The sequence below is a fragment of the Oncorhynchus keta genome, chromosome 23, assembly GCF_023373465.1.
Source record: "Oncorhynchus keta strain PuntledgeMale-10-30-2019 chromosome 23, Oket_V2, whole genome shotgun sequence".
Taxonomy (NCBI): Eukaryota; Metazoa; Chordata; class Actinopteri; order Salmoniformes; family Salmonidae; genus Oncorhynchus; species Oncorhynchus keta.
The window spans coordinates 26224226-26251115 of NC_068443.1; the positions used below are offsets into that span (position 1 = coordinate 26224226).

Sequence of the window (26890 nt, forward strand, 5' to 3'; positions counted from 1 at the left end):
CTGGGGTATTTAGTGATTTCATCATGCCTTGGCTTTCCCCACTTGAGCTATGATGTCAATGTTTTACTTTCTAGTCTATTTTATAGGCTGCAGCCATATGAGGTGATATTTTGGATGTTTCAGATTTTTTGTCTCAAAGCAGATGGCACTTGATTCTGATTAAATCACACAGTAATAAATGGAAAATATGGATGTTGATCATTTTACATTTCTTATCATTTTTAACTGTTTTATGATTCAATACTGCTAACATGCTATGCTGCTTGGAAATTAAAACATTTACAACAGCGCTGTTGGATGATTGGCTGAGTGCCCAACTCTGCCTTGGTTGGTTGATTAAAAAACAACAGCTTTGCTGACTTGAATAGAACAGAGAATTAATAATATCAAATACTGGGGTACTGCTTAACAAATGCCATGCAAGCTGTTGTGGTTATTATCATTACATTTTTTTATATCTTTATTTAACTAGGCAAGTCAGTTAAGAACAAATTATTATTTTCAATGACGGCATGGGAACAGTGGGTTAACTGCCTTGGGATTTGAACTTGCAACCTTTCGGTTACTAGTCCACCACTCTAACCACTAGGCTATGCTGCCACCCAAATGTTTTACTTAAGCCTACAGATTACATATTTAACTTTACCACAATTCGCATCAACAGATTGACTCATGTAGCCTTTGCCTAAACGACAAATGTGATAAACGTGCAGTTTATCGCTGCAAGATTTAATTCCTCAATGAGGTACTATCCTATCACCACTAAAGGGCAACATGTATTCTAAAAGTCTGCACCGTGAAATCACTGTTACAAAGGGAGAATCTAAATTGGAATTCTGTCCTCTCCTCGCCTCCTCTTGAAAAAGGTCAAAGGTAATCAGATGTGCAGAGAAAATGTGGATACTAATGTGCTTGTATGAAATTAAACTCTCCTTTAACTCTCTAGAGGGCTCCCGAGTGGCGCAGTGGTCTAAGGCACTGCATCTCAGTGCTAAGAGGCATCACTACAGACACCCTGCTTCAATTCCAGGCTGTATCACAACCAGCTGTGATTGCGCACAATTGGCCCAGCATCGTCTGGGTTTCGCCAGGGTAGGCTTTCACTGTAAATAAGAATTAATAATAATACAACAAAAAAAAGAATACTAAAAATCTCTAGTGTATATCATCAAGAAAATTAAATCACAGAGGGGGAAACCCTAAATACATGTGTAAAAAAAATGTAGAGTGTTGTGCTATACATTTTATAGATAAAAACATAAGTAGCGTATTGTTTTTAAATGTGTGTATTCTTTTCTCATCTGAGAAAAACAACAGCTGTTTCAAAGTGTGTGTGGTGGAATTCAAAACTCTACCGCAGTAGGATACACAAATTGACACTCTCCTACACCCTCTCCTAAAGCTTAACAGTTTTTGGTGGAGGAGAGGACAAAATATCAGTCATTCATAGGCCGAACCATTTAAATTCTATGAAAATGGAACGGTAAATCACAACAGAACAGAAAGACCGGACGAGCCTACCGACAATGTTGTTTAATTTGTTTAGAATGTATTATGTTGCTGACACAACATCTAAACTCAGCAAAAAAAGAAACGTTCCTTTTTCAGGACCCTGTCTTTCAAAGGTAATAATTAAAAATCCAAATAACTTCACAGATATTCATTGTAAAGGGTTTAAACACGGTTTCCCATGATTGTTCAATGAACCATAAACAATTAATGAACATGCACCTGTGGAATGGTTGTTAAGACAATAACAGCTTACAGATGGTAGGCAATTATGAAAACTTAGGACACTAAAGAGGCCTTTCTACTGACTGAAAAACTCCAAAAGAAAGATGCACAGGGTCCCTGCTCATCTGCGTGAACGTGCCTCAGGCATGCTGCAAGGAGGCATGAGGACTGCAGATGTGGCCAGGGCAATAAATTGCAATGTCCGTACTGTGAGACACCTAAGACAGCGCTACAAGGAGACAGGACTGACAGCTGATCATCCTCGCAGTGGCAGACCACGTGTAACAACACCTGCACAGGATCGGTACATCCGAACATCACACCTGCGGGACAGGTACAGGATGGCAACAACAACTGCCCGAGTTACAACAGGAACGCACAATCCCTCCATCAGTGCTACGACTGTCCCCAATTGGCTGAGAGAGGCTGGACTGAGGGCTTGTAGGCAGGTCCTCACCAGACATCACCGGCAACAACGTCGCCTATGGGCACAAACCCAACGTCGCGGGACCAGACAGGACTGGCAAAAAGTGCTCTTCACTGACGAGTCACAGTTTTGTCTGAATAGGGGTGATGGTCGGATTCGCGTTTATCGTTGAAGGAATGAGCGTTACACCGAGGCCTTTACTCTGGAGCGGGATTGATTTGGAGGTGGAGGGTGCGTCATGGTCTGGGGCGGTGTGTGTCACAGCATCATCGGACTGAGCTTGTTGTCATTGTTGTCATCATCAACGCTGTGCATTACAGAGAAGACATTTTCTTCCCTCATGTGGTACTCTTCCTGCAGGCTCATCCTGACATGACCCTCTAGCATGACAATGCCACCAGCCATACTGCTCGTTCTGTGCGTGATTTCCTGCAAAACAGGAATGTCAGTGTTCTGCCATGGCCAGCAAAGAGCCCAGATCTCAATCCCATTGAGCACGTCTGGGACCTGTTGGATCGGAGGGTGAGGCCTAGGGCCATTCCCCCCAGAAATGTCAGGGAACTTGCAGGTGCCTTGGTGGATGAATGGGGTAACATCTCACAGCAAGAACTGGCAAATCTGGTGCAATCCATGAGGAGGAGATGCACTGCAGTACTTAATGCAGCTGGTGGCCACACCAGATACTGACTGTTACTTTTTATTTTGACCCCCTCTTTTTTCAGAGACACATTATTCCATTTCTGTATGTCACATGCATGTGGAACTTGTTCAGTTTATGTCTCAATTGTTGAATCTTGTTATGTTCATACAAATATTTACGCATGTTAAGTTTGCTGAAAATAAACGCAGTTGAAAGTGAGAAGACGTTTCTTTTTTTGATGAGTTTATAATGAATGCTGACTTTAACACATAAACAAAGTCAACTCATAGCATTGCAAGAGTAAGGTCCTATGCAAAGAGAAAAACAAAATCTTGACGTCTTTAAATTGTCAATTACAATTACAGTGTTTCAAATGCAGTGAACATGCTTTTCTTACATGCCTCTGAATTACATCAGGAAAAAAAGTATATAAATTCATGTCATAGGGATCACAATGTCTTATGTTTTCTCTATTGAAGAAACACTTACCAAACACTTCACAAGGGCCCTTCAACTCCAGCCCTGTTACACTGGTGCACTACGCCATCACAATTAGCAAATCAAATGACTTGGACAGCCCATTAATGCACTATGGGTAACCTATGTGCTTCATTAATAGAAATCACCAGCATCACTGGAGCTGATGGGGTGAAGTCTGCTTTCCAATATGTATTTGATAGAGCAATTATGCATGCACAATCTAACTTGTGAAGATTAGATGATCTTTTTTGAATCCATTATTTTCAAACATTAGCAAATGTGTCCCAAAATTCATCCTTTGTTCAAAACAAAAGCATTGGTTGAATAAATGATAAATGTTTTAATCTCCAATGCATGGGGACATTTCTTTTTTTAATAATACACACTTATATTTCCTGTAGTAGTCGTTAACCAGTTACTGAATGGAGACCCCCGTGTCGTTCTTCCTTAAAAATTCGACATTGTTCTGGGCTGCAGATGGCCTATTGTTCTCACCCAGTATGGTCAGGAAAAATATGGACTCTGACAAGTTTCCCCTCAAAACCAACAGTTTGGAAAAAAAATAACAATAGATTTCAATTCTGTTTAGGTTAGTTACAAATACTGTATATGAACAACCATGAATACTTAATACAATCTCTATGTATGTTGTGAGGTGTTGCTAAATAAGATGTTTGAGACAATTGCCCCCCACACACACACACACACACACACACACATCCCTCCCCTGAGTCTCCACGGCGGTTAGGCTATATCCCTATTGACGTGTATGGTATTGATTTTCAGTGTGATTCCATTCCAAAACCACACAGCTGTGAGACTCTGAATCTTAAAACAGAATATCTCAAACAAAGACTTCACATTCCAGAAAATAGGATTATATTCACTAGTAAAAACAGAAAAACAAATAATAATACCATCACCTCCTATTCATTGGACTAAACTGTTTTTGATTAATTAAAGCGCCATACTGCCTGGCCCACAGGGCAGACTCAGATGTACTGTAAGCAACGCTGTGTGAAAGGGGGAGGGGAGGAGACATACCTAGTCTGCTGCCTCTGTGACTATGGATGGGGCTTTACCAGGGGAATAGATTTCAGATTTAGGGATTATGTTGCTCAATCAGACTCTAAGAGATTATGCTATTTAGACAGACTAGGATATTACAACTATTTTAATGTTTTTATATTGTGTGAAAACAATTAATTTTGTGATTAAAGTTTTTCACTAATCTCAGATCCATTCAATTTTAAAATGTGTACAATTTAATTGGCCCTATTTTGCCCTATTTGGCTCAATTTCAATAACCAACAAAAATATGATGAACTGAAATTCACAAGAGTGGTAACAGTGAAGTCTGTCTGGATACAAATTGTTATGTTCACAGGAACAGAATGTTACACATTTGGAAAGGAGTAAATTATAGATCAAATAGTAATCTGAATCAACGAATGCACTCATCATACATTTGCACAAATACAAGTGTCATCATCTGAAAGTTGCAGTTTCAAAGATTTATATTTGGATTATGCTGTTAACATCAGTTGGTTGTTACGAAGAAGAAAAAATATATATTTCATTGGGGTCCCTCTGGTGCCCAAAACCTCTTAAATGAGGGTCAACCATAACCTGCAGCCGAGACTGAACAAGCACTTGCGGTGGCGGTTTACACTAGTTACCATAGCAACTAAATCAAAATTGGCTCAATATGGTAAAGATGAATGAAAACTAAAATGTACTTTCTGGTCTAAATTTAAGGTTAGGCGTAAAGTTAGTAGTGCGGTTAAGGTTAAGTAAGGTTTAAAATCACATTTTAAGAAGATAAATTGTAGAAATAGGCGGAGTTTATGACTTTGTGTTTGTGGTAACAAGTAACGAGCCTTCATGACAGTGCGCGTCAGTGGGCAGATTAGAACTCTGGTTGCAAGCCAGCTAGCTAGTTACAATGTGAGGTAAAAAAATTAAAATAAGAATTGTTCGATAATCGTGGCTGGAGAGATTTGACACGTCTACCATTCAAATAACTAGCTCAATGACCATTTAAAGTAAATAAGATAGAAACAAGTAGAAAAGCATACCTGCTCCTGATGAGAGCTAGTTTCCCAGTTGTCCAAGTAGCTATAGCAACACCATAATCTGGAGTGGCAAAGACAAGCTAGCAAATCAACTAGCTTGCAAGCAAGTGATTTTGAAACACAAAATCTGTCTGACATTCACGGTCATGAACCTCGTGTGTAAACAAAAAAAGATGTGTATGAATGAGGACGAAGAGGAGCTATTTTCTAAAGAAATAGAGGAAATTCGCAAGTAAGTAGCTAGCTAATTAGCTAACGTTAGCCAAACAAGCTAGCTAGCTGTAACTTTTTTCTGTCACATGCACATTCTAACGGTACGCAGCTATCTCTCGACTCTCAATATTGGTAACGTTACCTATCTTGGTTATCATATTGGGCAAGCACCTGTTCCATTTTTCTAAATATATATTTTTTAATAATGATTGACATTGTTTTCTCCTCTGTTTGTTTTTTGTCTGTCTAATTTACCTGTTTGTCTGCTGCGGCGCCTAATGTGGAGGTTTTCACTGGGGAATCAATTGAGGGTGGGATTCTTTGGTCCAGATGCTTCTGTCCAAACCGATGTCTCAGAATTACCCACTGTCAAGTTACTGTCTGACCACACTGCTGAACTTATAAAGGTAGGTTACTTTAGTTTGTACATTGCTTGCTTATATAATAACTGTGTTTCTCCATACAATAAATGCACATGTTTATTACAAAATACAGATTCAATTTATACAATCGAAAAGTTTATATTTTCAAACAACTCCAATTATTAGTATTATCCTTTTTGATTTGGCTACGTACAAAAAAACACTGCAATCAGAAGAGCAACATAGAAAGTGAAACGCCACGCCTGAGTGACAGTGACTTGCGCATTCCTCTAGATTTGCTCAGTGTTTCAATTCACTCTGCATCCCCTTTCATCTCAAAATTCCTATAACTTTAGGCCTAAATGCATGGCTCTTATATCTCCCCAGTCCCCCGCTGAGAGGGCATATGGAGGCTTTGTTCTGGGGAAGAAAATGTTAGCAAGGGCGCAGCAATGACTGCCCTTGCCTGCAGAGTTAAACAAATTGATTGGCAGGCTAGTAGATTTGTGGGGTATTCATCCTCCAAAGATTGAAAGTGATACCAATTCAACAAAGAAGGAACCAAAACAGAGTACAGTAGCTACTTCCTACTGATTCAAGCTGATTATGCTAGCTGCTGAGTTATACTTATGTCCCTTGTGCTTTAAAAGAGCACAGTCTTGATGTGTTTGCACCTTGTGTATTTGTCAAATTAAAGGCTATAATACATAAGAACATTAAATTAATTGGGGAGGCCTATTCAATTTATTTGAACGGTGTAGACTAATCAAATCAAATCAACATCTAGCTTACAGTATAAGAAGAAGATGCATTTCAGTTGCTGAATTGTGCTGGAATGTGCTTTTGCTCAACATGCCTACATACAGAAATGTTGACTAATCTCCCCCTTTGTTTGTTAGAATATGGATACCCTGAAAAAAGACATTTTTTTGAAAATAAAGTTCATACAGGCACACTATGAGTCCAAACTTCAGCAAGAGGCAGAGTCCTTGTATACCAGCATGAATGACAAAGTGAAGAGTTTGGAGAATCGTCATAAGGAGGTGACAGATATTTAATTTGTACAATTCATTTGGTTACAAATATAATTATAAATAATTACCATGTTCTCAGTCAAATTGCATTATGCTTATAAACTAAACTAAACATTGTTTCATACAGAAAGTAAAAGTTATACGGAAAAGTTATCAACAACAATTCAATGATGCAATCCATGTGATCAGAGGCAGCTACCAGGTATGGACACATTAAGCCTAGTGTGTTACAACAATAACATGTTTCACTGTATATTGTCATAACTCTTATTGTATCCCAAATACAAAAGAGCATTGCATGTGTGCATGTCTCTATCACCAAGTTTTTATATACTTTCAAAATATATTGACTGTGTATTTCAAGCATTTCGCTACACCCACAATAACATCTGCTAAACATGTGTATGCGAACAATAACATTTGATTTGACTGTGTTGTTTTATTTCAGAATTACTACCTTAAAAAAGGAGAAAATGTAGCTGCTGTTGCTAGTGAGACAGGGAGACTGAAAGATCTGATGAATGAGATCCAAGAGAAGAACTTGAAGATCACGTGTATGAGTGAACAGCTGAGGGAATATGAGGAGAGAGTCTTCACAAAGGTAGGCTGGGATCAGTGTGTTCTTCACTTTGCCCACTTACTCGAGTGATGTGAGTCACATATTGTATTTTGTCTTATCCTAATTATATTCCAAATTAAGAAGTTAAAGAATTAAGAATATTCAAAGGTTCTGCTAGAGCTGCCAGTGGTGAACAATAGTTAATCATGGTTAGATAAAAATGCATTCAAGGGAGGGGTGGTGACATACACACCTTTTGTTTGACCAAAAGGTATTCATTTCTCATCAGTCATACCTTTTATGTGGTGAGTGACACCCCCCCAGAAATCAACATTAATTAGATATTTAGTGTTACAAGATGAGGTGTATTCCCCTAATTGCCTTGTTTTAATGAGGCCGGGCAGCCCCTCACTCTATCTCTCGATTCCTCTCTCGCCCCTCAGTATTTTAGTTTTGTCCAACACAAGTGGGACTCTACTGTAGGCAGATGGCAGGGAGCGTAGTCACACAAAACCAGCCTCTCAAAGTGAAACAGATGACTGCAGCTCTGGAGAATCACTCCTTTGTTCTTTGTGCTAATGAGAGTGGTCACGGCCATGGGAGAACCGCATGGCTAATCACTCGTAGTTACCACTCTACGGCAGATGGTGGAGCCAGAGGTAAAGGAAGTAGCGTTTCTTCTTCAATCGCAGTGGAAACAGTCCCAGTCAGCCATGCAGTGTTTTGGGTTTTAGATACAGTTGTGTAGAGAGAACCAGAGACAGAGGGAACCCCCATAAAACAAGAAAAATGTGTGTTTATTGCTGTCACTCATAGTTAGTTAACTTTATCTTGGATGGGGAGAGAGACGAGGGGATGGATGGTGTTTGGTGGTGCATGAAGAGGTGATCATTTGTTGATGCTGATCGGGTCGGGGCTGTGCCATGGAACGGTGCCCAGGCTGATTACAGAGAGGACCAACTGGGTAATCCTCTGTAGCATGACATGTAGCTTAGCCTAACGCGGCGTCAAAACTGCAGTGTCACACGCAACGCAAGCACTCCTAACCTTATAATCCCTCTAAATAGTTTTTTCATTATTTGATTAACGCTGATACAACATAATAGTTTAGTCCATAGATTGCATACAGTTCCTGATAAGGTCAAGCTTATGAAGCATGGCTAACTGTGTGTTTCCTTTTTAATTCAAATGTGTCTTTTGGCAAACTTGGATGTATTGGGTGGCTCTCTGTTACAAAAATCTATTGAATTCACACAGTTTTGGCATCATTCCAACTGAAACAAAAAGGCATTGATATTATTTTAAAAAGTTAGATTTCTTTACTCAAATATGACCCCTGCTCACAAAAGTACTGTCTTCTTTCATTATAAAACAAGAGGAGGAAACAAAACAAGGGAAAAGCAGGGTGGGGGGGACCTTGAAGCTTTGAAAGCCTTTGAACGCCTGCACACTGCACAGTCCTAAGTGTGACAGGCATGCAAAAGCCCTGTTAATGTCCAGGGCATGAATGGTGGCTGCAGCACAAAGTGGAGAGGGCCAACTGCGTGGATATCACAGGAACCTGATGGGCTCCATGCGGCTCCCAGTCTGCAAACTTCACTGCTCTGACATGTGATGTGATCCTGGTGACACTGGCAGCGCTGCCACTGAGGGAAGACACAAAGGCAACAAGCCCCCCCCCTGGAAGCTGTGCACTCTTCAAACCCCCTGGTGTTGCCCAACCATACTCCCCCAGTCTCCCCCCTCAGCCCTGCCTAGTTACAGGCAGCGGTTGTTAGAGACCAGGGCCCAGACCGTGGGTGGAAAGGCCCAGCTGCCGCTTTGGACTTCCAGAATAAATTGACCTGAATGACAGGGGCATGCAAACAGTATGATATGTATTATCCCTGTCAATAAAAATGTCCCCATGAATTATGGTCTTTGTATATAATGTACTGCCTTCTTTCTTCTGGGCAAAGAGGGGTGAAAAAAAACTCATGGCCGGAGTTCTTTTTTGTGTGCCTCCGCTTTTTATTATTCAGGGGGAAATCGAAGGAGGCAGAAAGTTGTACGATTGCTTTGTTTCTGAAAAGGACTCATACTTGCCACGCTGCTTGAGCAGTGTGCCTTTTGTTTTGCGGATTAAAGCAAAAAGGTTAAAAAGGAGTTGTCATTTTTTTTCTTCAGATTAGCTGTGAGGCTGTGGATGACCCGGATAAAGAATGGCTGAGACAAGAGAATCAAAAGCTACAAGACGACATTGACTCCATGCACATTGTCATGGACCAGGTCCGCAATTCCTTGGAGGCTAAAGAGCAGCAGTTGGAAGATCTAGGTATTGTGGGGATTCTTTTCATTTTTGTGCATGAGCCAGCTTTTCATTTTTTTTTTTAAGACCTGCTTATTGAAATGTTATAGGATTTAAGATGTTAAGTCATAGAATCTGGACCATAAAATCCATATTAATGTCATTCTGTGACTCAATAACTATGTTAAACTGTTTAGTGTAATTGATAAATCTTTACTTTTTAACCCCATATGTAAACTTCCTACATCAATTGCCGTTTCAACTAGGCTAATCATGTGCCCCCTGCAGCAGATATTGTCTGGAAACATGAGCTAATAACTCACAGTTTGGCAGCCATTGGTCAGATTGTAATGTTTGGCCATCCAGTCCACAGTGTGGGAGTCCTTCAAGAGAAAGTAAACAGTGCACAGGTGTATTTTCAAGGATCAGCGTTTTATCTCTCTAAATGTTTGATGTTCATTAATTGCTTATGTAACTTAGGTAACCATCTGAATATGTTCCCCCGGATGTATAGATACAAACGAAGCACAAACATATCTCATCTGATAAAATGTGATAGCGCCAAGGCCTCCGTTGACTGCTACATGTTACATTTCATATCGGATGGGGTTTTGAAGAGGGCACATCTCATTAATATGACCTTAACCATATTCTTAAAATGTGGTGTGTGGTGTCTGGCCAAAGAGCATTTCCTCTTTTATATGTTGTTCATTCAAATCAAGTAAGTATTTTGTATGTGCTGTGACTGTGCTGTGTGCAAAGTTTGCAAACCCACACTTGCTCCTTGAACTTAGTGTTTTAGGTCACCAGAGGAACAGTTGGTGGCAGGCCAAGCTCATCAAGGGTGGAATGCCAGGTCAGAACCCTGTCAGGACCCAGGCCACACTGGATTCAAGTGTACTTTCTCAGGCCACCGCCGTAACTCAATGGGACGTGGATGGACGTCATGTCACACTACTCTCTCAAACTCCAACAACCCTGTCTCTTAGGCCTACCCTCCCCTTCCACCCTATTCCTCTGATAGCCTGAAACCAGATGAAAGTGGGCGTGTTTCCTGTCTCTTGCTATCCATCTCAGATAACCAGTGCTCTTTTTACTTTTTTTCAGCACATAATCTAAACGATGTGAAAGCAAAGTTAGAGGATGAGAAAAAAGCCCTGCAAAAGGTACATGCAACAATGGTTATTTTGCAACTATGCATAAAGCAAAACATTTATGTACATGTAAAGCAAAAAGGATTACCGTGCATTGTTTTGTATAAAGTGGAGCGAATTAGAAGAAATGCTTACGGTGACCCTCCCTCCCCCCATTTTAATTCTAGATGACCAGTGACTATGATCATCTGAAAGTACAACTCAGCATTGAGAAGGACACCGCCAGAAACAAGGTAAGCATCCTTTCCCATGTCACCAGTCTTTACGACCTCCAAGTAAGTCAATGTTGAATTTGGCTGGTGAGAAAACTATGTTTACAAAACATGTCTCAAAGTTCTCTACTCTCAACCCTGCCCATGCTGAACTGCTGTTCTATCCACATTACATGGCCTAAGAGGCAATCTTCCTGGCAGTGTTTGCAGTCCACTCATATAGAGTGGGAAAAAAGCCTTGCTAGCATATGCCAGGTAAGACAAGAGCCCTGATAGATTTCAGTGCAGGTGAATGTTCTGTTAGTTTTGTCATCAAAATGGAAGGATGCCGACACATTGCTGCATCTCTCTTACTGTAAAGCAACTGGTAAGTGGAGGAAGACAATCTAAATGGTTTTATGAGGTATTATCAAGCTTTCACTGAGAAAACAAAGGTTAATATTTGACACAGTAGTGTGGTTCCATTGGCACAACATTTGGCGAATGGGCCTTGAAGGCCATGCTTTAATGTGTTGGGTTAGGATTATTTATCATTCTTTATTGATACTGTAAAGGTAGATGATCTGTTTAACAGTCATATGTGGTGTGAAAAATGGAATTCTGCCAGATCATTTTACTGAATTGTGCTTGAAATTATAGAAATTGTGCAAGTTCTACTATTCATGCATGTCAACTCTTTTGAACAGCTCTACCCTACAGTATATATTTATTGGTTATTTAAAGGGCCTACCAGGTGTCGTATTGATTTAGTCAATGTAGAAAAATACATTCTTACAAAATAACTACACCCTTGGCATTTTCATTTACAGAAGGTAGCGATCATTGCCCACAGAAATGGGTGATGTGGATTGTTGATAAAGCAAATATACCAGTCATAGTTGTTTTTCTCAGCCCCTTCTCTTTTCACTTTAAAGATACTAATCAGCAGTGGTAGAATCTAAAAGCTAACACTTCCTGTGCTACTCTAGCACTCAATTTGGTCACTTCTAACACACTTTATTGAATGCCTTGCCCTGACCCCATAGGGTTGCTAGGATACTTACTTTAATTAGATTAAAATTTAGTCTCACCGCATTGATTATTGTAATTAACTGCGCACCGATAAAAATAAAATATTCATTGTATAAGGTATAAATTATTTGTTAATTTGTCACTGAATACTTGAGATTTACTACAGGCCTTCTCCTCCCTCTAATCATAGTTTTCTTTGGACATACAAAACAATTGTCCATCTAAAGGATGCATTATTAGTATCCAGTAATAACCTAGGTCATTTTGGGACCTGTAGGTGCAATGGTTCAAATAAAAGTGAACATCAGAGAAAGCACTCAGTAAAAGGAATCTGAACATAGATACTGGGCTTCATCATAATCACAACAACACTAATTGACGATCTTGGTCAGAGGATGATCACCACTAGAAATACAGCAACAAAAAAAGATTGGTTAGAGATCAAAAGTGTGGCTCGTTGATAGACCCTGTTCTCTTCACTTCAATAAACACCAAACAGCCAGGGATGAGTAGAGGTTAATGGTGTGTGGAGCAGATGGTGTGTATCCAAACTCCTTCTAAGGAGCAGCTTTAGTTAAAGACTTCTAATTAAGATGTCCTTAATGTAATTTCAATCATCAGTCAAAAGGATGATACATATTTAGTGTAACAATTCAAATCCCCCTCTTTTCAAATGTCTTTGTTACCGGGCCTTTTGTACCCTTCCTGTGACTGACAAACTCAATGTTAAGTGCTACTATAGTGTTTATGCATAAAAATGTCAAATGGAAAAAAAAGAGGACGTTTTTCACATTATTTTGCTGACTTTGATCAATGAAGCAGAACATTTGCTTCTTCCATAGCTGTAGGGCCCCAAGGGAGAGACTTCCAATGGGAGGCCAAGGCCTAGCCGCTGAAAGCCCAGCTGGGTGTAAGCTTCAGCTACCCGTCAAGACTCACTCTCTCATCCCTGAATGTCACAATCACATAGAACACCAACAGTACATTGGCTTGCATCAAGGATAAATTATACAAAACATCTGTACTTGTGAGAACATCATTTTATTTTAACAGAAATGTATATGGAGCTATAAGGTGACATTTTCATCACACAAAAGAGCACAGATCTGTGCAAAAGCTACCGTAAAACTCATAATCTGCAGCACAATTACCTTTTTAACTGTTTGATAAGGAGAGGATTATTTAAGTTTAGTCAACTCAAGTTTAAACTGTGGGAGTCATGGGATGCAACTGAAGCAATCAAGAGTTATTGTTTGGAACTCGCATGTAATAATAATATGTCATCCTGACCCGTGTATTGCTCATGCAAAAATGTCGCACACAGTATATGGAAGGGCACCATGGGAGGAATTCTTGTCCATGTCCCATAACCTTTTCACTGTGGGATACTGTGGGACCCTGTACCAATTCTAGGCCGGGTGTGATGTGGACAGTCCTGAAAGCAGGGTAGCGATACGTCAATCATACAGGCAGGTGCAGTCTGGCATCAAGCTTACCCTGTCAGGGCTCTACAGTGCAACCATTTGGCATGTATGCTACAGCATTAACTAGCTAACTAAGTACAGAACCTGGTAACCACAGATGAAAGTTATCATAATCCTTGTGGGAACTTTACCAGTAGTGTGCAAACACTTGGTGGCACAGAAAGAAAGGAAAAGGAAGAGTTTCTTCAGTGGATGTAGCTAAGATTCATGATATAGGCCTTATATCTCAATCTTAAAAATCTATTCTTCTGGTGCTCCTAAACCCAGTGTTTTGTCATTGCTGGCAATTCTTATCATTAATACCTCAAGTATGTTTTGATTGTGCTCTTATTTATATTTGTGCTCCTAAGATTTTTTTTAACTTAAGAGCAACTGTGCTCCTTGTAAAAAATGTCAGCATAGAATCCTGCCTGTGGGTCCTGTCTTGCTCTACCCACATTATTGTTGTGCTGAATGAGCTTCGTGTCCACCCACAGTGTCTTTAGAGGGCTCTTCATTCAATGCAACTGAAGAAACTTATATCCTGGGTGTTGATTCTACACAATAGTATTTAACAAACACCTATCAAGGAATCAAGGCCTTCAGTGTCCTTTTTAACTAAATTGAATCATTTTCATTGGCTTGGTTTAAAAAAAAAAAAATGTGTAAAGTGCTTTATCGCTAAAATCATTATCTGCAAAAGTACTTAAAGAACAAACCACAGTGTCATCATTTTACTCTCGTAATCTCTTCAGATGATAATCATGTGTTGCTAATGAATGATATTCAATTAATTTCTCAAGACTAGATCGATAAATCATTTGGTACTGTTTTATCATTCAGAAAATGTATTTTAAGGAAAATAGGATTGTTTTCTCTGTAACAACCTGGTTTATTAATTTCACAGATGATGTCGCTAAAACAAGAGCTGGAAAAAGAAATACAAATCATTGAAGACTTACGGAAGAGTGAGGTAAGTAACTGACATGACCTGGCTGCACACGTTTCGTGAGTCGTGGAAGCCGCCATTATATTTCCAAATTCCCTACAGGTAAAAACGTGCCACGGTCAAGTGCTGCTATCAGTGTCAGGATGTTTAGAAGTCTGGGTCTCTCCGGTGAAGGACAGTTAGTTCATCAGTGCAGACATTAGGCTCATAAAGCAAAGAGAGGGGATAATGTGCGCACGTGTTCTCTCTGTCCTATTGATTTTAGCCATGGGAGTTGGGTTAAAATACAACCTGTTCCACATAAGTCAACAGCGAAGTGAAATCATCAACGAAGTAAGTGTCTGTCGTGGCACTATTTCGAGACGACACAAGGAATGTGTAGGCAACGCCTTTTTATTTCAGTTTCAGAAACATAAAACAAAAAGTGCTGAATGTTGCAACTTTAAAGTCCGCAAGCCTCATTATAGCATAACAACATATTGCTTCTACACTCACATTACCACAGCTGGATTTATTGACAGCACAAAATCTATACTTTGTTATAATTGTTCTAAATCATCTTGACACCCAGCTTTGATACCCCCCCTCGCCCTCACACACACACACACACACACCTACCTACCTCACCACCGCTACTATATTGACTATACAGTTTACTTAACAATAAAGCTGAAGCACTTCAGCTACATATCACTCCCACTTTTGCTTATTCATCCCTTGGTCTGGGGGGGGGAGGATGGGTATGATTCTGTCAACACACTGATCACATAGAGCCAGACTGTGTGTGTGTGTGTGTGTGTGTGTGTGTGTGTGTGTGTGTGTGTGTGTGTGTGTGTGTGTGTGTGTGTGTGTGTGTGTGTGTGTGTGTGTGTGTGTGTGTGTGTGTGTGTGTGTGTGTGTGTGATGCATGCAGCTGACACAACACGCTGATGGCTGGAGTGGATTGGCTAGCCTGATTTAATGGGCCATCACAATGAGTGGTTGAAAGTCCACTTCATAAACAATGACTTAACAATACAGGGACCATAGAGCCTGACCAAGTTTTTGTTATGGAAAATATGTACTGTCTCATCCTACTCAGGCCATGGTCTACCAGTTGACAAGTTTGCTCTGGGTCCTGCTATTTTATATGGATTCAGTGCAATGAGCTGAGTTGTCTGTTAGGCACCAACAGTCATACAAAACGATTTTGCTGGGAGGTTTTCTCAGTACCTAAATGGTTATAAAAGAAAGAAAAATCAATGATGATCAAACTGGAAAATGTTATGGATTTACAGTTGAAGTCAGAAGTTTACATACACTTAGGTTGGAGTCATTAAAACTCGTTTTTCAACCACTCCACAAATTTCTTGAAAACAAATGATAGTTTTGGCAAGTCGGTTTGGATATCTATTTTGTGCATGGCAAATCATTTTTCCAACAATTGTTTACAGACAGATTATTTCACTTATAATTCACTGTGTCACAATTCCAGTTGGTCAGAAGTTTACATACACTAAATTGACTGTGCCTTTAAACAGTTTGGAAAATTCCAGAAAATTATGTCATGGATTTAGAAGCTTCTGATAGGCTAATTGACATCATTTGAGTCAATTGGAGGTGTACTTGTGGATGTATTTCAAGGCCTACCTTCAAACTCAGTGCCTCTTTGCTTGACATCATGGGAAAATCAAAATAAATCAGCCAAGACCTCAGAAAAAAAATTGTAGACCTCCACAAGTCTGGTTCATCCTTGGGAGCAATTTCCAAACGCCTGAAGGTACCACGTTCATCTGTACAAACAATAGTACGCAAGTCTAAACACAATGGGACCATGCAGCCATCATACCGCTCAGGAAGGAGACGCGTTCTGTCGCCTAGAGATGAACGTACTTTGGTGCGAAAAGTGCAAATCAATCCCAGGACAACAGCAAAGGACCTTGTGAAGATGCTGGAGGAAACCGGTACAAAAGTATTTATATCCACAGTAAAACGAGTCCTATACATAACCTGAAAGGCCGCTCAGCAAGGAAGAGGCCACTGCTCCAAAACCGCCATAAAAAATTCTGACTACGGTTTGCAACTGCACATGGGGACAAAGATCATACTTTTTGGAGAAATGTCCTCTGGTCTGATGAAGCAAAAATAGAACTGTTTGGCCGTAATGACCATCGTTATGTTTGGAGGAAAAAGGGGGATGCTTGCAAGCCAAAGAACACCATCCCAACCTTGATGCATGGGTGTGCTTTACTGCAGGAGGGACTGGTGCACTTCACAAAATAGAACATTTTCCTTCCTCATGATGCTATGTGGATATATTGGAGCAACATCTCAAGACATCAGTCAGGAAGTTAAAGCTTGGTCGCAAATGGGTCTTCCAAATGGACAATTACCCCCAAGCATACTTCCAAAGTTGTGGCAAAATGGCTTAAGGACAACAAAGTCAAGGTGTTGGAGTGGCCAGCACAAAGCCCTGACCTCAATCCTATAGAAAATTTGTGGGCAGAACTGAAAAAGCATGTGCGAGCAAGGAGGCCTACCAACCTGATTCCATTACACCAGCTCTGTCTGGAGGAATGGGCCAAAATTCACCCAACCTATTGTGGGAAGCTTGTGGAAGGCTACCCGAGACGTTTGACCCAAGTTAAACAATTTAAAGACAATGCTACCAAATACTAATTGAGTGTATGCAAACTTCTGACCCACTGGGAATGTCATGAAATAATTAAAATGTGAAATAAATCATTCTCTCTACTGTTATTCGGACATTTCACATTCTTAAAATAAAGTGGTGATCCTAACTGACCTAAAACAGGGAATCTTTACTAGGATTAAATGTTAGGAATTGAGAAAAACTGAGTTTAAATATATTTGGCTAAGGTGTATGTAAACTTCCGACTTCAACTGTATATGGTAAGGTATTCTTGTTATGGCCTGGTGCTTTATCCAAGCTGCTGAGGCTGGCTGTAGGCTACATCCTGTTGTTACGGATAAACACCTACCCCTTTTCTCTCTTTCTAAAGACAATGAGTTTCTGAAAGGTGACAAGAAGGCCTTCCTTTCTTTTTCTCTCAAACTGAGAAGAATGGAAACCCCATCCTGACATCCTTGTCTTAACTAGATTAACAACACAGCTATAATACACCCACCACTCACCATGGCAAATCTTAGTCTTTCCCTATTCATTCATTTCCACATAGGAACCAACTGGCTCTCTGTCTCAAGCCTTTATAATGAGACCTGAGTTAGTCCTTCAGATTATGGGAACATACTCTTGAAGACACAATATTTAACATTTTCTGCTGTTTAATGAGCATTTAAAGGAATAATTATTGAGGAATATAACTTAACGCTTTTATGAGCATACATATCCCCAGCCCCACCCCTCTGCTTACAGAACAAAGTGGCAGGGTTAGGCTATTGATATTACAGATGCCTTTTTGATACAAAAGACAACCAGATATGTCTTGAGAGTCAGAATTTGGGCTTTTCTTAAGAAACTGAGAGTCCTCAAAGACTATGTCCGGCAGTGACCTGACTTGACCTGACCTTCACACGCCCCAGACCATGTGCACTAAATCAGCTAACATGGCCTTTCACAATGCTGCCTTAGGTTCTGATTATAACGGCCACTAGTTTGTTTAAAGCAACCATTGTTAGACCTGAGTTAGTGGGATGACTCAAAACATAGGGCCCCCCCAGAGCCATATATATAGAGAGTTCGGCAAGGTTTTAGAATGGCTGCCATGTTAGTGCCTGTATTCTTGGAATGTTGGTGTTATAACAACATGAGCGCCACCTACAATTCACTATAAAACGACCCTCTGTAAACATGCAAAACTGAGCAGCGATTTTAAGACGTTTTTATTGATTCATGATAATGTGTATCCAAGTTTGTACTGTGTTGTGGTGTCAACAAATTGCATATCTGCTTTCACTGGATATCTTCATAGATGTTCTAAAAACTATCAGAGATACAAAATTTAAAAAGCACAATGCGTTTATAGCAACAGCTATAGAGGAGATTAAAAAGCACATTGCGTTTATAGCAACAGCTATAGAGGAGAAAGTGACGTTCTCGGAATGTTCAGACAGAAAGCTCATTAGCCAAACTCTCGCTGTCTCTCCCTCTCTCTCTATAGGGGATAGGATATAGGATCATGTATATACACTACTGTTCAAAAGTTTGGGGTCACTTAGAATTGTCCTTGTTTTTGAAAGAATTGTCCTTGTTTTTGAAAGAAAAGTACATTTTTGTCCATTTAAAATAACATCAAATTGATCAGAAATACAGTGTAGACATTGTTAATGTTGTAAATGACTTTTGTAGCTGGAAAAGGCTGATTTTTAATGGAATATCTAGATAGGTGTACAGAGGCCCATTATCAGCGACCATCACTCCTGTGTTCCAATAGCACGTTGTGTTAGCTAATTCAAGTTTATAATTTTAAAATGCTAGTCTATCATTAGAAAACCCTTTTGCAATTATGTTAGCACAGCTGAAAATTGTTATGATTTAAAGAAGCAATAAAACTGGCCTTCTTTAGACTAGTTGAGTATCTGGAGCATCAGCATTTGTGGGTTCGAAACAGAAACAAAGAACAAAGAACTTTCTTCTGATACTCGTCAATGTATACTTGTTCTGAGAAATGAAGGCTATTCCATGTGAGAAATTGCCAAGAAACTGACGATCTCGTACAATGCTGTGTACTACCTCCTTCACAGAACAGCGCAAACTGGCCCTAACCAGAATAGAAAGAGGAGTGGGAGGCCCCGGTGCACAAGGAAAAGTACATTAGAGTGTCTAGTTTGAGAAACAGACGCCTCACAAGTCCTCAACTGGCAGCTTCATTAAATAGTACCCGCAAAACACCCGTCTCAACATCAACAGTGAAGAGGCGACTCTGGGATGCTGGCCTTCTAGGCAGAGTTGCAAAGACAAAGCCATATCTCAGACTGGCCAATAAAAAGAAAAGATTAAGATGGGCAAAAGAACACAGACGCTGAACAGAGGAACTCTGCCTAGAAGGCCAGCATCCTGGAGTTGCCTCTTTACTGTTGACGTTGAGACTGGTGTTTTGCAGGTACTATTTAATGAAGCTGCCAGTTGAGGACTTGTGAGGCGTCTGTTTCTCAAACTAGACACTCTAATGTACTTTTCCTTGTGCACCGGGGCCTCCCACTCCTCTTTCTATTATGGTTAGAGCCAGTTTGTGCTGGCTCTAAACCTATCAATGTTACATTGAGCTGGGTGAGTGGAATATGAATTCCAGTCATCCAAAATGCTGTAATAGAAATAAGGCCATGCTCATGAAAAAATAATCGTCCTCCCTCGTCTTAAACGGCAACGACCGCACAGTACTATGTGACTCTGGGGGCCCCCCATTTTTAAATTGAGTTTGAAAATGGATAAAACACACAAGGGCCTCCAGAATCCTATTTTTCCTTTTTTCACAACTGATGTTCAAGGGATAACAATGTGAGTTACCAAAACTGAATAGCCATGTTTTTATTTCAGAAACTTGCTGTGGAAAAGGAAGTTAATGAGAAATTGAGTGCAGAGAAGGAGAAACAAAAAAGAGAAGTGCTTGCTCAGGAGGCCGTCTTAAAAGCTCAAGCAGCAGAAGAACAACCTGTGGTAAGATTTGCTCTCCTCAATATCCATACATGACATGATTTATACTAAGCAGGACAAGACAACCGCTGAACACATTATTGGAATCTTCACTAGTTTATTTCTATAGTTTCAGGTTGCTGAAGGGGGGGAGGAGTTGATCCGACAACTTAATGAACTAAAAAAGATGGAGACCTTACAGAAACAAGATATAGAGAAGTATGTATCTACTTTGTCTAATCTCATTTTGGGTTGGAAAGAAGGGACATGAATAGGTTAGACAATTACATGTTATAATGCATTATCTACTAGTATTACAGTGTTGATTGCAGTGTTAAAGATCAGCCTTGCTATAACACAATAATTTATAGTAGGATCACATACCACGCTAATCTCAGTGCATGTCAGACTCCGTGCATCTGGCTCAACATGGGATTTAATTCGCTCACACTGTATTTTACTTTGTTGTTTACCAAAGACTCCAAAAGCAGTTGTTTCGCTGTAATGGAATATGGGAAAAGAAATTTGAGATTCTGAAGGCGAGGTATGTATGAATGTGTTTTTAACTTTGACTTAGCGCATAGCAAATTGATCATAGAATGTCAATTGCATCTTTTATTCAATAAAAAAATATTGAGCCAGTTGACATTTTGTTTAATTGTATTGAAATGTTGTTTTTGAGCAAATGTTTCTCTCAAACATCCATTGTAAGTTTCCATGCCATCAAAGATGAGATGTTCTTGCGACAGACGTTACAGCGGCAGGCAGCTTCACTGCAACATGCCTCAGTCAACTACATGGTGAGGAACAAACCATTCAAAGTGAGATTTTAGGATGGATCTTTAGGGATAGTGCATGTAAAGAGGTACCTTTATCCAAATGTATTAATATAAGGGCAGTACAGTGATCTGAAAAGAGCATGTAGTAGGGATACAGTACATTTCACTGAGTATAAAATTCAAACAATTACATGGGCTTTGGCATGATTTTTGTCAGTCAATTTCGTGGCTCAATCACCAGAGGAAACCAACACCTGTGTAATACACACACGCACACACCCAGTCTTATTTTTCAAATGGGTAAATCAGAGCACACAGATCAGAGTTTAACAAGTGCAGCCCCATGAAGCCTGTCATGTAGTCCTTCATTGGATGTTGCTTAAGAATATTTATAGGTTTGGGTCTGGCTTTTTTGTTAGTTTCCCCCTCTTTTCCACACATGGCTGTTCACCATGAGCAGTCAATCATTAGAAAGACAGTTACGATGAAAGCCAAAGATGTTTCTCTAAAAGCTCACTGGTGTCAAGATTCTAATGCTATGGATGTGAGCTGCACAGTGCTATACACCGATCACACTGCAAACCTATCACTCTAAGCATCAATGCAACCCATTGCAAACAGTAGCCTGCTCCAATTATAAAGATATCTTGTATTATTAATGTCTATTTTATTTCCTGTAGATGGACAGTGCTGGTTCTTACCAAAGTCCTGTGTACAATGGATTCAAAATGCCGAGCAGCTATGCCACAGGGACACCTCTGGTTTGTATCAAAAGGAAAAGGCAGAAATGTATTCTAACTTCTTGTGTGTTGGATTCTTTAGCTAAATGTGTTTTCTGTGTCAGCCCAACATAGGTACTGGAGGTTTTCAGAAGATGGACAGAACCGGTGAGATCATGGACATCAGTGTGTTGAGTGGCAGAAGAACAGATTGTTCAGGTAACTCATTTAACTGACTACTAGGACCAAATCCTAACCTGAGACATGCATTCATAACTCAAACTTTGAAGCTTAAGTTCCATTGTCATTGATGCAAGTATGTGCTTCTAATGTTTGGATTCAGCCCCAACATGTCAAATAAGAAATGACCTACATACCTTTAGAAAAGACATTAAGGAATGGATTATTTCAGTATCCCTGAAGGTGTATTGTTTTCAATAAAGAGACAAAGTTACTACCTATATGCAAATACCTATATTTCCTGTCCCAACACACAGTGTAACTTGCCTGATGAAAAATGACTTTGAGTTCATCTAGATACATGTCCATTTGCCTTTGGAAATGGATTACAGATGTATAGGATTGGGATCCCTTGTTAACGTGGTATCAGGAGTGACAGAAACAGGAATCAACCTTGCTAAACTCCCTTTAATCTTCCTGTTTGTGCACTATTGACTTTCTGATAATTGGGATCCCCACTAATGAGCTTAGCAGACATGACTAGGCTGGATAAGTAGGAGGCTTAATTCCTTCTGTCAATATGAAAGCTCTCTCTCAGACAGAACTATCTGATGCACAGAAGCCAACAAATTAATCTGATAGATTACTCTGTCGTCCTGCTGAAATATGTAGCCTAAACAATCCAATAACCTGAGAACATATGTCTGTGTCATTAGGACTAGCTACTTCCTCCTTTCCCTTGAACACTTTTTAATGTCACAGATATGATATTATTCAAATGTCTTAGACAGCCCACTGTGTAACTTTTGGTTAAATGTATCCATTCAAATTCGATAGCAAACATGGATATATATACATTTTATAATTCATAGTTTATTATGATTAGCTGTATAACTGTTAGTTGTACTTGTGTTAATTCATGTTTTTAGTGATTTATCAGGTCATTTATTTGTATATTGGTAAGTTTATTTGTATGCTTTGTGAGGTTTTATGACTTGGTCTAGCTAGCCCTGTCCAAGTGTCCATTGATACAGACCTAGCTTTGTGTGAGAGGTCCAAAGGGCCCGTTGATGCAATAGCGTAGAGTCAACATGGCTGACAAACAGCATGGTGGAGGGTGACAAAGTTGAAAAGCCACTGGTCTTCAGACCGATTGGTCCGTGGGCAATGACCTCTACATCATGCATCCAGCCCCTGACTAAACCATGGGAATTTAGCCCATAGATCACCATTGACAGTCCATAATTGAAACATTGGAGATAAGGCACCAGCCAGCATACAGGTCTTGACACTTAGTAAGAGTTGGCAAACACTGTTGTCACACATCAGATTATGTGTATTCTGTGGGTCAGTAATCCAAGATGGTCTGAATGATTTTGGCCCTATATTGCACGCTCGTGCTCTGTGTCGTGCTCTTTGATTGCTGACCAGTTGAGTGGAAAAGGTTCACATACTGAGTGGGTGGTGGGCTTCCAATAAACAAGGAACTTATATTAAATTGCTCATAATACAGGCTAAGCTTTAGGCAGTGATTTGAACTGTTTGTATAATTGTTGATCATATCTGTCACTTATACATTTGAAATAGGCCTAACTCTAGTTGTTCTTATTAATATAAATTCATATTATATTCATGCATATTGCCTATTGCTTTAGCAATAAGGACCCAGTGTTTGCTTGTAATCTGTATAACATTCCAATATTTTTTTTTATCTAAACACATACAAGTTAATGGTATCTAAAACAAAATTGTAAAAGGGAACACATTTTATATTTTTATGGCAAACTGTTTTAAAATGCCAAGTGAATTTACCCCCAAAAATATCCTCAATAATGGGTTGTTAGAAGAACATACACGGCTAATACATTTTGTCCGTCTTTGTCAGTGAATACGTCTGGCCCCCATATGCTTCAGTACAAAGCTATGTGAATAAGGCATTTACAAACCCAGGCCTACCGCATTAAACTCTATTACAATCTTTGTTCATGGTAAGTTATCAGTCTCAATTAATCACCTTCAACAATGGGAATTCTGATGTGTTCAAGCACCCTGAAACCTCTAGGTCAGTAGAAGGGCACATCAGAGCCCCGTTCTCAATTCAGCATCCTTTTCATTTTATTGCCTTTTCCATGTCTTAAAACATTGTTTATCTATATACAATTTTCATATTTTAATAACTACTACAAATAGAAGCAAGAAAATAAACCAAAAAGATTAGAGAAAGAACCTAAATGTTCTTTATTCAAGGGCCTCATTGGCTTTCTAGTTAATAAAAAGTATCCTAGTCACTCCCTAAGGACCATGTCCTCTGTGCTGCAATGTGAATGGTATTGTTATGGCCATTCCTCTGCTGTTGAAAGGGGGTAACCACTGGTTTGATTCAGTTACACGGTTTAGTATAGTTCCCCCTCCCACTGCCTTGGGGTCTATGGAGCGTCCCTGACCTGTTTAGAATTGGCCAGGGAGATGTCATGTCGCCCCTCCCATGGGCAGTACCCAAATTCATGTTATTGGTTAAAAAAAATTACTTGGGATGGTGAAACCACTGCTTTTGAATCACAATTTGTTGAACCGGACAAGAAAAATACACATTGTAAAGGTGGGAATCAATCCACAAGGATGGATCAATAGTCCAGACTAAAAGTGTCAATGATCTTTGAAATAAGAAATAATACCCCAAAATATGGAAACATTTGTAAAATGCTTTACTGCACACATTGAGTTTCATTGCAAGATGATTCATCCTTCTCATGTCATCCTGTAGGTTTAGAACAATGATAATATCAGAATCCCAATGACAGTTGTTTTAACGGTTTGTCTTACAGCCCATGATGCCAATATATTAATGCCACATTATTTTATTCTAGAATCCCAGATGGAATCAGGAGATGAAGAGGAGCTGTGTGGAATTCTTCCTCTTCCTTGCCTTCTGTCCCATACCAGGCAAAGAGCATCCCTCACATCTGCAATCTGCACCCCTTCAAAATGACAAACCTATACCAACATTTATGTTTTACAGACAATTAAACAAATTAGAAAGTTACATACATATCTGATGCATTTCAGTAGCCTACGGTTGCATTTACATAGGCAGCCCAATTTTGATCTTTTACCCACTAATTGGTCTTTTGACCAATCACATCAGATCTTTTCACATCAGATCTTTTTCAGAGCTGATCTATTGGTCAAAAGACCAATTAGTGAAAAAAGATAAGAATTAGTCTGCCTAATTTTTCTCTCTGCCCCATGCAATATTTGTACAGTTGCAGTAAATCAGTTTTAAAACAGCAAGACTTTCTTTCATCCTCATTGGCAAAATGTGTAGAATTGTAGGAAGTTAACTTTTTTTGTGGGGGAGGCTTGCTCAGACCTTGCTTGGGGGGCCTGCGAAAACTGTGGTACACCACTAATCCAGCCAGCCACATCTCACTTTCCCAGGCTGCATTCAGAAAAAAAGCCAAACCCCCACAGTCCGCTGCTGCAGGCCCCTTTCATGCCAAACCTCATGACATTAAACGACAGGCTTAAAATCAATTAGCAATTTCTCCTTCAATTGGATGTCATTTATTACTGATGATGGTTAGAATATGACTCTTTCACTGTCTCACAGTCCTCTTTATAAACATTATGTGATTATACATTAACTTCTTGTTATTTTCAACAGTCCATCATTTGGTGACTTTAATAAGACACTTTTACATTCTAGCTGGTCATTCAGTAAAACACTATGGGCTGTAGGGTAACCATGTTGTCATAGAAACTGCTGGCATATATATTATGTCCCTTAAAAGTCTCAGGAGGGTTTCTTACTCAGGACGTTTGCCTCTTTCAGAGCTTCTGCATTGGTTGTAAGACAACAAAGTGGGGAATTTTTGTTGGACTTAAAGTAATTGCTTTCATTAAATGCTGGATAAATAGCAATTGCTGGTATGGTGGAGTCCAGCAGAGTTTCAGCATACAGGGTTAATCAGTAAGAGTAAGTGCTGGCTGGAAACCTTCCCAACACCATGGCTCTCAGCCATCTTAACAAGTCCCCAAGTTTATGGTCACTTAGTACAGAACTACCCAGTTCAAGCTTTCCCATTTGATTCAACTCTTTGGAATAGAATGTGAAAAACTGATTGTTTATAGCATAAGTTGAATAGACCCACTGTCTGCAAGTTATACAATCTCTTCCAATTATAATAATATAGGCATTTGTCATTATTGATTTACACCTTGCACCATCTTTTATTCAACCTATATAGTCTACTTTCCTGAATATCTTTGAAGTATATATGGTAACCTTTTGTAAATATATAACAGTTCTTCCATTAAAATATTTTCAGAATGTAAACCCGAACGTCTTGTCTTTTGCAATGTAACCATTTTGTTTTCACATAAAGCTGAATTTATCCGAAACGTTTTGTGCCACTTGAATCTCAGCTGCATTTGTCTTGCAAATGCATCCCTGCTGCGCAATGCTTAGAATAGGAAAAGAGATCAGTTGGACAGCAGTGAAGTTCAAACCAGCGAACAACTAAAGGGCCTGTTTCATAGATTTCCTTTTGTGAATATTAAAACGAGACCTGGTGAAAAATGATGCATGCTTTTACACTTCTGGAACCTGGCAACTGAGGGGAGAAAAAGAAACTTTGAAGAACTAAATCTTGGAGAACAAAAGAGCTGGACACATTTAGCAGGATTGCAACGAGTTTTGTGTCCCAGGCACATGACGTGCATCACGGAAACATATTGTATCGAAATAGTTTTGAGGAGAATACTGGGGATGAAAGAGAAAGGGTCTCTTTGATCAGCGCCCTGGGGTCCCCATTTTCCCGAATGCGCTCAGACTGACTGCAAGGCGTTATTCACTTTCAGCTAGACACACTTACATTGCCTATGAATGAAATTAGCATATTTGTAATTTATCACATTTTTTTCAACCTTTTTGTTTTCGTTACTCAAGGTAAAAAGTAGACTAAATGAAAGTAGATCAATCATCAACGGGGAGAGAGCCAAGCAATTCAGTTTCCCAAA

The 26890-nt window shown here is 39.6% G+C and overlaps 1 protein-coding gene across 2 annotated transcripts; it reads left to right on the forward strand.

Moving 5' to 3' along the window:
• The first annotated feature begins 4981 nt into the window (after positions 1–4981).
• c23h10orf67 (chromosome 23 C10orf67 homolog) lies at positions 4982–26207 on the forward strand. Of its 2 annotated transcripts, none has more exons than XM_035799960.2 (16): positions 4982–5588; positions 5856–5976; positions 6873–6974; positions 7093–7167; positions 7414–7566; positions 9691–9838; positions 10919–10977; positions 11133–11198; positions 14559–14624; positions 20098–20217; positions 20324–20412; positions 20672–20737; positions 20906–20993; positions 21653–21733; positions 21817–21910; positions 24739–26207. In XM_035799960.2, exons 1-16 carry the CDS (start codon positions 5503–5505, stop codon positions 24858–24860), a joined length of 1536 nt encoding a protein of 511 aa, XP_035655853.1. In that variant the 5' UTR covers positions 4982–5502; the 3' UTR covers positions 24861–26207. The 2 variants fall into 2 exon arrangements, with proteins under 2 accessions (XP_035655853.1, XP_035655852.1); XM_035799959.2 differs by having other exon boundaries at positions 4984–5588; positions 6831–6974.
• Positions 26208–26890: the final 683 nt, after the last annotated feature.